Raw genomic sequence first — 14,858 nt, 5'->3', positions numbered from 1 at the left:
ACCCTTCTGGTTCTGCCATGCTCTTACTCCCCTTACGCGCCTTCTATTTTTCACCCTCAGATACCGAGGGACTCTGGTGTCCTTTTGCCCTGATTCCTTCTTCTTCATCAGGCTTGGTCTGGGTTTGAGGAGAAGGAGTGACGGAACCCTCCTCTGGGTGGGCTGTGAGGACTGGGGCTGCCCCTGAAGTCAGGCTGGGAAGAGGAGGAAGGGAGGGAGTCAGCTGAGTTAGGGGCTCCGCAGAGAAGCTGGCCTGGCCAGGAACAATTGGGAACAAAGCCTGGACACTCTTCCGCAGAGCCTCAGAGCCTGGCCTTGGCCTTCCGGAACAGCTCCAGGAAATGGCTAACATTCCAGGTTTGGGAGGAAGAGACCTGTAAACAGGAGCTGGCTCTGGGAGGGGAGAAAAGCCGGAGTCTGGGTTTGTGTGTGTGCCTGTGTATGCCTGTGTCTGTATGTGTGTGTCTGTGTACTTAGATGTACGTGTGGAAGCGGGTGGTGTGGGTAGCAGAGTGAGAGCTGACACAACAGACGCAGGGTCTCAGGGTTGCTAAGACTCATGAGCATTTACTCCAACCACCTTTTCCAGACCTAAAACACATCCCTGCTAGTCCAAATGGTTTTAGCTATGGGATGTGTATTAAAAAACAATATTGGGGCTGGCACCATGGCACAACAGACTAATTCTCCATCTGCAGGTGCCAGCATCCCATATTGGTGCTGGTTCTAGTCCCAGCTGCTCCACTGCCAATCTAGCTCCCTGCTTGTGGCCTGGGTAAGCAGTGGAGGACAGCCCAGGTGTTTGGGGGCCCTGCACCGACGTGGGAGACTTGGAGGAAACTCCCGGTTCCTAGATTGACTCAGCTGTAGCTATTGCAGCCATTCGAAGAGGGAATCAGTACATGGAAATTCCTTCTCTGTGTGTCTCTCCTCTTTGTAAATCTGCCTTTCAAATAAAAATAAACATTTTTTTTTAGTCAGTAACAGTTCAACTGCTACTGACCCCTTATAACATGTGGGATCCTGTCTAGACTAAGTGATTTTATGTTTTACTTCATTTCATTATTGCTGTAGCCCTGCAGGTAGGACCTGTTGTATTTAAGTCCCATTTTACAGGTAAGGAAAGTGACTGCAGGTTAAGCAATCTGCCCAAGGTGTCACGGGAGTTTTTGCATCCATCCCAGAGCTGAATGAGGACATCTGGAGAATCTTCCAGCTTTTCCGCAGGCTCTGAGTCAATCCTGTCTTCTACCCTGGCATTGTCTGGCCCTCAGTGGGCAACAGGCTGGCCACTCCCACTCCCTCCACTCAGCCTCCGCAACCCACAGCTTCCCTGCGCTCCTGGCTTCTCCCTGCCACACTCCGAGAATCCACATCTGGCTGTCCATTCCACGGGAGCAGATGGGTCTCTGCAAGCAAAGGGGTAAGAGTGAAGACCAAAGGTGGACATGCAACTTCAGGGTTACAGGCTCAAGGACATGGTTAGGATTGTGGGTAGTGTGAGAACTCCCTTTAAGAAATCCCAGAGCAGATGACAGGGCAACTTGAGGGCTGAATCCAGGGGTTAATGCAGCCAGCCAAGGGGTCGAGGTCAGAGAGTTTCTCGCCTAGGGGCCCCTCCCAGTTCCCCAAGGCACGGAGGGCCAGGCAGGAAGCATCGGTTTCCTCAGAGCCGCTTCCCTCCTGGGGCAGAGTCTCCGTCACAAACAACCACCGCCACCCCACCCACCGCCCCTCCTTCCCGCTGCAGTGAGCTCAGAGCAGCAGGACAAAGTGCCTGTGATTGGGACAGAGGCCTGGGAGCGGCCATGGACTGTAGGGCAGTGGACCTCCAGGGGGGCGGCTGGCCCCTGCCTCTCCTGCTGCTGCTCATCCGGGGTGAGTGTGGCCCTCCCTCTCCTGGCCCCAGCTCCCTGTCTCCCTGTCTCCTTTTCCTGGTGGGGGTGCTGGAGGTGTTGAGGATGATGATGATGGGAGCAGGGGGTGTATGAGATGGAGAACCAAGCAAGCACCCACCTGGCCACTGTGCCCTGTCCTGTACCTGAGCTTGCGATTTGGGGGTGCACTTTCTATAGAACAGGGGTGAATGGGGGCGTAAGAAAAGGCAGAGGAGGTGGGGCCCAAGGGGCTGGGGACCCTGTTGCTAATCATTCTGGTCTCTGCTTCCCTTCCCCTTCCAGGAGGCATGGCTCAGGACTCCCCACCCCAAATCCTCATCCACCCTGAGGACCAACTCCTTGAGGGCGCTGGTCCTGCCCTCATGAGCTGCCGAGCATCCGGCCAGCCACCCCCCACCATCCGCTGGCTGCTGAATGGGCAGCCTCTGAACATGGAGCCCCCAGGCCTACACAACCTCCTGTCGAATGGAACCCTCCTGCTACTGCGGCCCCCCACCCGGGGCCGTGCCCATGATGAACAGGCCCTGTCCACGGCCCTGGGCGTCTACACTTGTGAAGCCAGCAATCGACTGGGCACTGCCGTCAGTCGGGGCGCTCTACTGTCTGTGGCTGGTGAGCTCTGGAGGCGAGATGCTTGTGCTGAGGGGTCGCTGCAGAAGAGGCCTGAGCTGGAGACTTGAGGGGCAGGGCAGGATTCGGGACTGGCCCTGGTTAGGGTTGGGCAGGAGCACTGGGAGGTGGGCCAAACAGAATGGGTGATGGTGGTGGGAGAAGTGGAGGGAGTGGAGGAGTGGCCTGGGCCTTGCTCCCCGCCCATGTGCTGCCTGCCCCCTAGTGCTCCAAGAGGATTTCCAGATTCAGCCTCGGGATACAGTGGCGGTGGAAGGCAAGCAGGTGATTCTGGAGTGTGGGCCGCCCAGGGGATACCCAGAGCCCATCGTCTCATGGTGGAAAGATGGGACACCCCTGGCCCTCCAGCCAGGGCAGCACATGGTGAGTACAGCCCCTTCCCCACACTTCATCCTGTCGTGGGCATACCCGGAGACTGTGCTGTCCTCCACTCCCACAACTCCTGGCAGAATTGGGGGAAGTGTGGGTAGGGAGGTTGCAAATGTCCCTCAGGTCCCCCACTCTGTGTGGGAGGCTTCACAGGGCACCTGGCCTTGGCAGGTGTCCAGGGGGTCCCTGCTGATGACGAGAGCAGAGAAGAGGGATGCAGGGATCTACATGTGTGTGGCCACCAACACTGCAGGACGACGGGAGAGCCGGGCAGCCAGGCTGTCTGTCCAGGGTAAGGCAAGAGAGGTCGACCAGCATCCAGGACTGGATGGGCGCTCCAGTTAGGATGGCATGGTTTGGTTTGGGCTGGGATCAGGGTCAGAGTGGTGAGGGCGTATGGTGGCAGGGGTTGGTAGGCATAGGGTGGTGTTCCCTGTGCCAAAGCAGAGTTAGGAATGCTCTGAGAGTCTGATCCTGCATGTCTGGGAGATGTCCAGTTCCTTGGTCCCCTCCCTCTGCAGAGCCTGTAGATCCCACTCTTGCCATGTTCTCCTCCCAGACTCCCAGGACCACAGGGAGCATCTGCAGCTTCTGGCTGTGCGTATTCAGCTGGAAAATGTGACCCTGCTGACCCCAGACCCTACAAAGGGTCCCAAGCCTGGGCCTGCTGTGTGGCTCAGCTGGAAGGTGAGACCCAGGCGCTACAAAGTGGGCCAATGTGAAGCTCAAGAAAGGCGCCATCCTGAATCCGTGATCCCGTCCCTTCCTCCCAATGACTTCCCAGGTGAGCGGCCCTGCTGCACCTGCTCAGTCCTACACAGCCTTGTTCAGGACGCAGACTGCACCAGGAGGCCAGGGAGGTCCATGGGCAGAGGTTCTGCTGGCCGGATATCAGAGCGCAGAGCTGAGGGGCCTGCGATGGGGCCAGGACTACGAGTTCAAAGTGAGACCATCCTCTGGTCGGGCTCAAGGACCTGACAGCAATGTGCTGCTCCTGAGGCTGCCAGAGCAAGGTGAGAGACCAGGGCCCTGAGAACACGACAGTATCTTCCCTGACTTCTCCCCACCAAGCTCCCTGGGGCGGCCCCACTCCAGTCTGACTATGGGACTCTGCTCTACCTTGGCCAGGCATCAGAGCTTCTGTTCTCAGGGGATCTGACTGTGTGTTCCCCAGTCAGTTCCTTTCCCAAGCCCACTCCCCCAGTACCACTAATGGTCTCTCCTCTCCACTAGTGCCCAGTGCACCACCCCAGGAGGTGACTCTGAAACCCGGCAACAGCAGTATCCTTGTGAGCTGGGTCCCACCACCTGCTGAAAACCACAATGGCATCATCCGTGGCTACGAGGTATTCCTAGCAGCAGATGCAGCCTTTGCTACTGGGGCCCTGCCAACCCGTGCTCTGGACACTGGACTCGTCCCTTTGCAGAGGAGGAGGGTCATACTTCTGCCAGACCCAGCCCAGCATGGGCCTCCATGATCTTATTTTTACCTCACAGTTCACCCAATTTGCACATATAGAAAGCAAGGTTGGGGGTCACAAGTGTGAGGAAGGAAGCAGGAACAATCCTGTGCCTGTCTGACTTTTAATTCCCAAGGCCGTGGTGCTCAAACGTGACTCCAGGGCATGGCGCGGTAGCCTAGTGGATAAAGTCCTTGCCTTTCATGCACTGGGATCCCATATGGGCGTCAGTTCTAATCCCAGTAGCCCCACTTCCCATCCGGCTTCCTGCTTGTGGCCTGGGAAAGCAGTCAAGGACGGCCCAAAGCTTTGGGACCCTGCACCCATGTGGGAGACCCAGAAGAGACTCCTGGCTGTTGGCCTTGGATCGGCTCAGCTTCGGCCATTGCAGCCGCTTGGGGAGTGAACCAATGGATGGAAGATCTTCCTCTCTTCCTCTCTGTGTATCTAACTTTCCAATAAAAATAAAATAAATCTTAAAAACACACAAACCAACGTGGCTCACGGCCAGCAATGCAACAATCCCCTGGAATATTAGGCAATGTTAGGGATGCTGGACCTGGCAGCCTGCCTTTGGGCAAGCCCTGCAGGGGACTCTAAATGAGAACCCCTGTTTCCTGCATATTTTAGTACATGATTCAGCCCTTCTTCAGTTGGTCTGGGGAAAAGCCACTCTTATTTCATACATGATAGGGGAATGGGAAGTGTGGGAGCCTACTGAGTAGAGGGTCCCCAGGTGGAAGGCAGGGCAGGATAAACACGTGCCCAGGGTTAGAGGCAGGGTTCAGCTCCTGGGACAGTGTCCAGAGCATTTGTTTGCCTTTACATGTGCCTCAGATCTGGAGCCTGGGCAACACTTCATTGTCCCCAGCCAACTGGACCGTGGTAGGAGGGCAGACACAGCTGGAGATCACCACCCAAGCACCGGGCTTCTACTGTGTGCAAGTGGCTGCAGTCACTGGAGCTGGGGCCGGGCAGCCCAGTAGCCCTGTCTGCCTCCTTTTAGGTGAGGGCAGTGCCCACAAGTCCCACCTGCATCTTTCTGCCTCCTTCCTACCTTCCATTCTCCCTCTTCCTGCCCACCTCCAACTTCCAGATCCACCCACTTACCTGACAGACCCCTGCTCCCTCACCTGCCTCCTCTGAGCTCTACTTCCCGTACAGAGCAATCCATGGAAAGAGCCACATGGGACCCCAGTAAGCCTGGTGTCTGGACCCTGGAGCAACTGAAGGCCACCTTGATGCGGCCAGAGATCATCGCCACTGGGGCCGTTGTGTTGTGGCTCCTGCTGCTGGGCACTGCTGTGTGTATCCATCGCCGGCGTCGAGCTGGGTTGCACCTGGGCCCAGGTGAGAAGGCTGGAGAGATGGCCAGCTGCACGGGACTTATTGGGCCCAGCCAGTATGCTGCAGGGGGGTTAGATCTCTGGCTGGATGGTGGAACCTCTTCACTATACCTTGCTCCTGCCTTCTTCTAGGTCTGTACAGATACACCAGTGAGGACGCCATCCTAAAACACAGGTGAGAGGCGAAAGGGGAGGCACTGAAGGTGGGGGACAGAGTAGACGGACAGGGAAAGCACGGTGGAGCTGGCACAGGGAGGTGGATGGCATGGTATCTACCCAAACTCTAGGCAACTTGGAATCCTGGTCCATGAATTTAGCCAAGTGACAGTTGTTTTCCCTCTCAATGAGGTTCTTCTCACACCATTGACAGGTGAATAAACTGAGGTTCACATAACTTTCCCAATGGCTCTACCACTTCATAGCTGGCCCTGAGTTAGTGTTCTGACCACCAGCATCTTGCTAATACTCCCAGCCCTCTTCCGACGACTCATTCTCCTGTGCTGGGAGTGGCTGGATGAGGCAATCCCCTCTGATATTCTCACGCTGTCTTGACACAGTGTCTACCTGGTAATGCCTGTGCAATCCCTACGCTGCTTATTGAGCAACTGGCTCTGCATGCTCATCACTCACAGTTCCAGCAGAGGGCACTCAACCCCTACATCACGGATTCCTGCTCATAGTGCAGAAAAGCTGTGGGTCTGCAGGTAGTTCTGTTCCAAGTAAGGTTGGTGGTCAGAGCAAATGAGCTGTCAGCATGAGATTAAGGAAAAAGAAAACATCCTTTTTGTTTTTCTCCCATTGGCTGTTTCACACCAAGTAAATTTTCATCTCTGCTTGCTGCCTTCTTGATCCTTATCTATTTTTTAAGATTTATTTATTTGAAAGTCAAAGTCATAAAGATGGAGTGAGAGGCAGAAAGATGCCCACTCTGCAGGTGACCACAATCGGTGGGGATGGACCAGGCCACGGACAAGCATCAGGAGTTTTGCCATGCCATAGCTAGGAGCCAGGAGCTTTATCTGGGTCTCCCACATGTGTGGTAAGGGACCAAGCACTTAGGCTGTCTTCCACTCCTTTTCCCAGGCTATGAGCAGGGCATTAGATCAGAAGGGAAGCTGCCAGGACTTGAATAGGGCACCCATGTGGGATGCTGGCATCACAGGCAACGGCTTTACCTGCTTTGCCACAATGCCTGTCCCCTTCTTGGCTCTTTATTTCATTAGCTTTCTCCTGAGAGGCTTCACACTCCAGCTCTACATCTTTCAACAGAAGTGTTTCAAACACCTACTGCATGTACCAAATACATGCAGACCTTGGGCTGCTGAGTTCTTAGCACAGAGAAAGGTAGCAGGCTGGCTAGTGGTGTGTTCCTGGTTTTTCCTGTTCTGGTTTGTTCAGTCCTTTGGCGTGATCTCCAATTCCCAAGAAATTTCAGTCTAGGCAGAAACGAGCACGAGAGTGCAGGAGAACAAGGAAGTGTTGGCAGTGCAGAGGCTTATCCAAGATACCTGGAAGGGGATGGGGTGGGGAAACACATGCGCCCAAAAGGTCAGAAGGGGAAACATACATAAAGCAGCAAGAACAGCCTGCTAAGCCTGTAGGGACAAGCCAGGCCAGTTGGTCTAGGTGGGGCATAGGGTGTGAGGTGGGTTGGAGCAAAGGATCAGGTTAGGGAGCCGGAAGCCAGTGCAAGGTGAGTACTATTAGTCACGCTGGGCATCTGGGCTCTATCTCAGTGAGTGGGGCCACTGAAGGTTTCAGGCAGAGAAACACCTTCAAAAGTTTTAAGCAGATCCCTGCTATTGAAGGCAGCCAAAAGTCAACATCATGTAGCAAAAGTGCTGCTCTGCCAGCTAAGAGGACCCGTATTTCCCATAGAAATCCACAGCATCAGCCTCATACTGAGGGCTCCATGGTTGCCATCCTACAGCTGAGGAAACTGACTCCGAGAGGCTGGCAGGTTTACTGTGCTGGAGCAGTGAGGGGTTTTCAAAGCTGGTTTCTTGAACTCCAGACCCACTTGTTTCTTCTCACTGTAATACTATAGCATAGCTGTTCTTTCACGGGAGCTTCCCTGCCCTAGGCAACTGGGGCTTGTCCGATCCCTCCAAGAGAAAGGGCTGCTGAATTTGGAGTTCCAGAATGAAGATGTTCAGGAGTCTGGGAAGAGTTGAAATGTGGCGCCAAAGCTAAAGCTAATACCTCTGCCTCCCGGATCTTCTGCTTCCTGCCGAGCTTGAAGCCTTGGCTGATTGGGTTCTCACTTTTCACTGTTTCTCCCATGCTCACCCCTGCGGCTCAGGATGGACCACAGCGACTCCCCCTGGCTGGCAGACACTTGGAGATCCACCTCTGGCTCTCGGGACCTCAGTAGCAGCAGCAGCCTCAACAGTCGGTTGGGAGTGGACCCCCGGGACCCACTAGACTGTCGCCGCTCCTGTGAGCATGCTCTGGAGGACAGGGCTTAGCTGCGGATGGGGGACTGGGGGAGTGAGCAGGGATTCCTGGGAGTGAGATGGGGGAGGCCAGATGCCATGTGTACATCATAATTCTTGCCGTTTCTACCGCAGTGATCTCCTGGGATCCGCGAAGCCCCGGGGTGCCTCTGCTTCCAGACACTAGCACGTTTTATGGCTCCCTCATCGCTGAGATGCCCTCTGGTGCCCCTGCCCGGCCAAGCCCTCAGACCCCAGCTGCCAGGCGTCTCCCGCCCCAGCTGGCCCGGGGCTCCAGCCCCTGGCCCAGCTCAGACAGCCTCTGCAGCCGCAGGGGACTCAATTCTCCACGACTGTCTCTGGCCCCTGCCGAGGTTTGGAAGGCCAAAAAGAAGCAGGGTAAGGCTGAGGATGGCGGGCATGGTCGGAGCAGGGAGACCATGGCTGGGGTTTGGGAGGAACGGGGCCCACTGGTAGACACAGAGCCTCTTTCCCTGCGCTAGAGCCTTGACTGGTGGGATGCTCACCCCAGCTTTTGTTTCCAGTAATGGGCCCCATCTTCACAGTCAGCTCAGTTCAATGAACATTTAACAGGTACTGCTGCATGTCAGACACACGAGACACAAAAATGCTAGACAGCTCTCTAAGGGCTCAGAAACTGTGTGATGAAAGTGCTGACTCAGGGGTGGGTGTTTGAGGTGGCAGTGGTGACACAAGCTCCCTGCATCGAAATATCTGGGTTTGAGTCCCAACTCTGTTCTCAATTCCAGCTCCCTGCTAATGGGCCCCCTAGAAGCAGTAGATAATCATGCAAGTAATTCAGCCCTTGCTTATGTTCATGGCTGCTTGTGTTCCTGGCCCCTCATGGCTGCCGCCTTTGTGGCCATTTCAGGAGTGGATGAGAGCTCTCACGCTCGCTCGCTCTCTCTCCTCTCTGTCTTTCCCCTTCACAAAACACACTTTCCCCTAGCACACACACACTAGAGGCTGGCAGAGCGTGGCCTCAGGCATGTGTGAGTTCGTCTCCTCAGGCACTATGTGCAGGTCTGCTTGAGCACTGGCCTGACTCTCCCCCAAGAACAGGTGCAGCTGGCCCTCTGTTCTGAATTTGTGGATCCAGCCACCCATGACTACAAGATATACAGTGAAAAGGAAAATCTGTAGTGAACCTGTGAAGATTCACTACAGATGAATCTTGGCAATGCCAACAGTGTAACGACCATTTACACAACACATTAGATTGGGCATCACGGGTCCTGGAGAGAGGGGAGATACGTGATTAGGTGATGTGCAGATGTTGTGTCACGTTATATAAGGCACTCAAGCATCCACAGGTCTGGTATCTAAGGCGGGTCATGGAACTTGTGTGTTAGATTTGCCGACCACCGGGGAAAGAATAACTCAGCTGAATATATGAAAAGAATTTAGATGGCCTTCATTTTCAGGGAACCATGGTCACAGACTTCCCTTTTGCATGCTACTCTCCTTGACTTGTTCATTTTTGAGTGATCGCCTCCTCCCCAGCCGCCCACAAGGGCCCAGCAGGGCTCTAGTGAAGAGTCAGGAATGCAGTGTTGAATACCCAGCTGAGCGGCAGGAAACCAATCACTGTTGCATTAGCATGGAACTGGAGTCAAGAGGCAGGACTGTAACCTGGGTATTGTGGTGTGAGATGCTAGCATCCTAACCAGTGTTTTAAGCTCAAGGCCAAATGCTGGACCCCAGGAGAGGGACTGTTACCAGGGTCTTTTAGAGGAAATGAAATGGGCTGAGAATAAATATGGCCTTTCCCATGACTGGCTTTTCCCCTTCTTTTTTTCAAACAATCCAACCAGTATATGTTCAGATTTCTGAGCTTAGTTGAGAAGCCAGGCAGTAAACAAAACAAAGACCAAGATACTAAAGTTGGACCGTGAGTTCTGAAGTTGGTTTCTAGGACTCTCTATATGACAGGAAAACCGAATAAAAATCGAAATACAAAAGGAAACTCGATTGAAGCAAGTCTAGTCACTGTGTGGGTTTTCATTCTAGGGGACCAGGGAATTAGGCCCTTCATTCCCAGAGCCCAGAATTTACGGTGTCAGTCAAAGCCAGTGCCTTGGTTCTTTCTAGTTCTGAAGTTGCCCACGGTAGTCTTTGCAATCAGACTTCCACTCCACCCAGAAGGTCCTGCTTGGTCTCTGGTCTGGCAAGGAGGGAAACCTGTTCCTAGTGGGCTTTCTCATCACATGACACTCGCCTTGCTCCCTTGCTTGAAGTTCTCCTGGTTTCTAAACTTGGGATGATCTCTTCCCTGTTCCTCTCTGCTAGAAATCTGATCCTCCTGGATTCTGACTTGACCAAGAAGCGTGCTCAGAGTTATTGCATGTGGCAGGCTCTGTCCTTTCTGCTTCCTCACCGTCTCTGTTGTTAGAGTCAGCCCAGAGCCCTGTGGGTCAGAGGATGGCAGCCACCTGTGGTCACTCTTCTTAACTTGGGTATCTCCAGGAACATCCATACATTCACCCTCACCCCATGTTACTACATATTCCAGGCAGTGCCTTGCCTCCCTGTGTGAGAATAATGCATTTTTCATATTCTGAAGTCCCTCTTCTTATCAGCTGACTCCCTCTTGTCTCACCTGGCATTGTCTGGAGCGTCCTGGTTTTTTGTTTTATTTTTTATCTTGCCTACTCCACTCACCTAAACCAATCGCTCCATGTCCTTAAAAAGGCATTCAGAAGAGATGCTCTAGGAAAGGGTGTTGCACCTACAATGCCAGAAAACACAAGATGACAGTAGCAATGACAAGGTGTGGCCAGCAGGAAGACTGGGATGATCATAGTCAAGCAGAGAAAACAAAATGGCTCTTTAAAGGTGTGGAGAACTTTGCCATCTATTGGTATTTAGTCATCAAAGCTATCATTTGAAGTGTGGGTTTTTATATAAGAAACTGAGTCTCAAAAGAGGTTAGTGTGTTTCTCTGATGTCACACAGCTGGGCCAGCACTCTCCCCTCTAAGTCTGCTGCTCCTTCCACCTGCTGGGATGAAGGTGAGAAAGGAAGAGGACAGGGGCACTTTGACATTCTCTCACCTGATGTCAGGGTTCCGTAGGCTGAACTGCATAAAGAGGCTGGAGATGAAGCCTGGGATGGCAGTCTGGAAGACCTTGACCTGCGCTTTGCTCCCCTGCCCTGTGCCCTCCTGCTCATCCCTGTGCCACTGACTCTTCCCCATGCAGAGCTGCACCAAGCCAACAGCTCCCCACTGCTCCGGGCCGGTCACCCTGTGGAGCTCTGGGCCTGGGAGTTGGGGAACAGGGGCTCCAAGAACCTTTCCCCAAGCCCAGGTGAGAGGAAGCCCTGGGGTGGGTGGGAGCGTGGAGGACGGGGTGGAGAGCTACGACAGGGTATAGGACCCACCAGTTCAGGCCCCAGTGCCTGGCTTCTCCCCTGTCTCTGGGGCACCTGGGGAAGATGAAGGCCAGGATTTGACACTGATCTGGCCTCCACCATCCTCAGGCCCAGACTCTTTGTTACCTAGGAGTTATGCCTCGAGCACTGGTTGCCTGGCGGGCCCTGGGACCACAGCTTCTCAACTCCTCCAATGAGCTGGCTACACGGCCTCTCCCTCCAACAGCCACCTCCCCTCGTGGAACCTCCCCACAGAGTCAGCAGAAACAGTATGAGGACATGGGATCAGAAAGCAGGGTGGGGAGAGTGCGGATGTGGGGAAACTGTGCTGGGAGGGAACCAGGCTGAGGGGGGAGGGGTACAGGCATCTGAAGAATTGCACTTACCACCCTGTATCTCTCTTGCCCTGTTCAGGCCCTTGGTGGAGCGCCAAGCTTCCCCCTCCATCCCTTTGCCTGCAGCCCCCAGTCCCATCCTTAACTCCCCCAGGCCCACCAGCCCCCAAGCCTCTTCCTTGTCTGGTCCCAGCCCAGCTTCTAGTCGCCTGTCTAGCTCTTCATTGTCATCGCTGGAGGAGGACCAGGATAGTGTGCTGACCCCTGAGGAGGTAGCCCTATGCCTGGAACTCAGTGAGGGCGAAGAGACGCCCAGGTATGTAGCTTGAGAGAGAAACCATGGGGGTGGGCAAACCATTCACCCCATCCTAATCTGCTTTGTCTCTTCCTAGGAACAGTATCTCGCCTATGCCAAGGGCTCCTTCACCCCCCTCCACCTATGGCTACATCAGTGTCCCGACAGCCTCTGGGCTAGCAGACATGGGCAGGGCTGGAGAAGGGATGGGGTCCCAGGTGGGGGGCCTGTTGTGCCCACCTCGGGCCTGCCCCACGCCCACCCCCAGTGAGGGATCCCTAGCCAACGGCTGGGGCTCAGCCTCTGAGGACAATGCCCCCAGCGCCAGAGCCAGCCTGGTCAGCTCCTCCGATGGCTCCTTCCTGGCTGATGCCCACTTTGCCCGCGCCCTGGCCATGGCCGTGGATAGCTTTGGCTTTGGTCTGGAGCCCAGGGAGGCAGACTGCGTCTTCACAGGTGCGTGGGGCCACCCCTTCTGACTCCTCAATGCTACCTTTACAGTGAACACAGCTACCTAAGGCCCCCAGTCTCCCCAGCCCTGGGGCAAGGTATCCTAGCCATTATCATTGTCACTGACAGTTTTATGTCCGAAGTACTAGCAGTACTTCATGTACATTGAACGTTCACAGGAATATTCTTTATCTCTCTTTCGGATAAGGGAACTATAAGTCTTTGAGGCCTACTGACTTGCCCAAGGTCACCCACAAGACAAAGGCAAATCACCCAGTTCTGTAGTGTTCTGTGAGCCAACTGCAGGGCTCATGACCTTGTCTCTTCCTGCCCAGACACGTGTGCCTGCCTGGATTCATCCGTTTCCTCACCACAGGGAGTGCACTTTTCTCTCTCCCCTCCTTCTGCTCCTCCAACCCTTCCTTTTCCCCTTTCCAAGGCAGAGGTTGGGACAATATCAGGATTCCCACCCTGCCGTGTTTCCACCATGGGCCGCTCATCCTCCCACCACCAGCAGCCGTTGGCTCCCAGCTTCCCAGCCCTGGGGGCTGTTCTCACCCCTCGGACTCCCCAAGCACCAATCCTACCCTTTGCCCCCCAGGAAAACCTACCAAAATGTATGATAACTGAGAAGGAAAAAGGAGGGTGCTTATGGAGAGGGAGAATGAAAGGAGTGTGTGGAGAGATCATGGAGGGGAAACATTTAGGTTATTTTGTCTGAGGTGCGCCACTGGTATGAGTGGGATGAGTTAGAGTAGGTGTGTGTTCTGAGCTAGTCCTAAGCTTTCTATCCCAAAACTGCTTCCCTGGGGCTGGAGAATCAACCCTTATAGACCCCTCTCCCTTCCCTGACAGGTGCCTCATCACCTCCCTCCCCAGGAGATGACCTCTCCCTGCCCCCTTGGGAGTGGAGGCCAGACTGGCTAGAGGACGTGGAAATCAACCACAGCCAGCGGCTGGGCAGGGGGCTGCCTCCATGGCCCCCTGACTCCCAGCTCACATTCTGGAGAAGTCAGCTCAGCTGCCCCGTGCCCAAGCCTGGTGGTGAGTGTCAGCGTGCGAGGAGCCGGGTGGGAACGGAGGTTCTGACAGCAAAGATGAGGAGCAGGGCCTGACTCCTCCCACCTCTCATCTCTACTGCAGATTCCTCTTGACTTGTATCCCCGAGATTGCCAAGAAGTGTCAGGGGCACCTCTGCCGTCTGTGAGACCTGGGCTGGGGTGTGTGGACCTCGGCCTAAGCATCTGTGCACTTGGGACCCCCTTTCCCTGGTCTCCGGGGAGCTGTCCCCCTGGGACTGTGAATGCAAAACAAAAGAAGGGCGAAGCTGAACTGGAGTCCTCTGCACCTGACTCCCAGCGATTGCTATCTCCTCCGTCTCAGCCCAGCCCGCCCCGCTTTGACCGGGGCATTTTGCCTGAGGATTGGCCCCACCTCCTCCAATTCCCGCTGGCTTGGATCTCAGGAAATGAGGGAATCAGAAGCTGGCAGAGTACATGGAGGAGGAGGCTGAGGGAAGGGAGGTGAGATGTGGGACTAAAGCCCTCTCCCTGGAATGTTACCACCGTGCAGTTAAGGAGCTATAAATCTGTGAAGACGTGAATTCTGCCAGCTTGTTCCCTGGGGCACCACTGAGGGGAGGGGACACCCTGAGAGATGACAGCAGTCACTCAGTGAGAAAGGCGTGGAATGCCGGTTGACATTCAGGGAGTGTCCGGCCTGTGGGTTCTGCAGTTGGAAGGAGAGCCATCAAGTTTTAGGCTGTAAGTGGGAAAGGCAGGCAGATCTGCTGCATCTGGAAAACTTATCCTGCGAAGCCAACTCCTGTCAGCCAGCCCAGCTCCCCTTTCCTGAAGCCCAGGTCCAGATGCGTTCTCAGAATAGACCAAGCAGATAAATTTCAAAAGGGGAAGAATGGTCTGTGCTGGTTGGCCACTGACCCATCCCCACCAACATCTTGGATAAAATCACAGGGTGCAGAGCTGGGCCTCAGAGCAGCACTCCCAGGAGGCTGCTGGAGGGCGGCAGCTCCCTCACTACACGGGAAACATACCTGTAATGGCCTGTGTACATTGAACGTTCACAGAACCTGCAATCTGGGGATGGGGATGGGGTGGGGGTGGGGCTAGACAGCAAGGCAGGGCCCACAGGAAGGCAGCCCTAGTGAGGACTGATTCAGGAGCAGGCCTGGGAAGGAGTGTTGATCCCCAAAGCCCAGCTCCACCTGGAGGCCACTTGGACTCTGGA

The 14,858-nt window shown here is 54.9% G+C and overlaps 1 protein-coding gene across 2 annotated transcripts; it reads left to right on the top strand.

Annotated features, from left to right (window-relative positions):
- The first annotated feature begins 1,729 nt into the window (after positions 1-1,729).
- Positions 1,730-14,537, top strand: ROBO4 (roundabout guidance receptor 4). Of its 2 annotated transcripts, XM_012930497.2 has the most exons (18): positions 1,730-1,878; positions 2,181-2,510; positions 2,734-2,891; positions 3,069-3,189; positions 3,457-3,584; positions 3,682-3,910; positions 4,131-4,243; positions 5,195-5,363; positions 5,522-5,707; positions 5,836-5,878; positions 8,006-8,142; positions 8,274-8,537; positions 11,360-11,467; positions 11,662-11,800; positions 11,946-12,182; positions 12,259-12,617; positions 13,467-13,655; positions 13,755-14,537. In XM_012930497.2, exons 1-18 carry the CDS (start codon positions 1,809-1,811, stop codon positions 13,763-13,765), a joined length of 2,991 nt encoding a protein of 996 aa, XP_012785951.2. In that variant the 5' UTR covers positions 1,730-1,808; the 3' UTR covers positions 13,766-14,537. The 2 variants fall into 2 exon arrangements, with proteins under 2 accessions (XP_012785951.2, XP_058520033.1); XM_058664050.1 differs by lacking the exons at positions 12,259-12,617; positions 13,755-14,537 and having other exon boundaries at positions 13,467-13,641.
- The last annotated feature ends 321 nt before the right edge of the window (positions 14,538-14,858 follow it).

Source organism: Ochotona princeps, chromosome 4 (assembly GCF_030435755.1).
Source record: "Ochotona princeps isolate mOchPri1 chromosome 4, mOchPri1.hap1, whole genome shotgun sequence".
Lineage (NCBI taxonomy): Eukaryota > Metazoa > Chordata > Mammalia > Lagomorpha > Ochotonidae > Ochotona > Ochotona princeps.
This window is presented reverse-complemented; position numbering and strand designations above follow the sequence as displayed.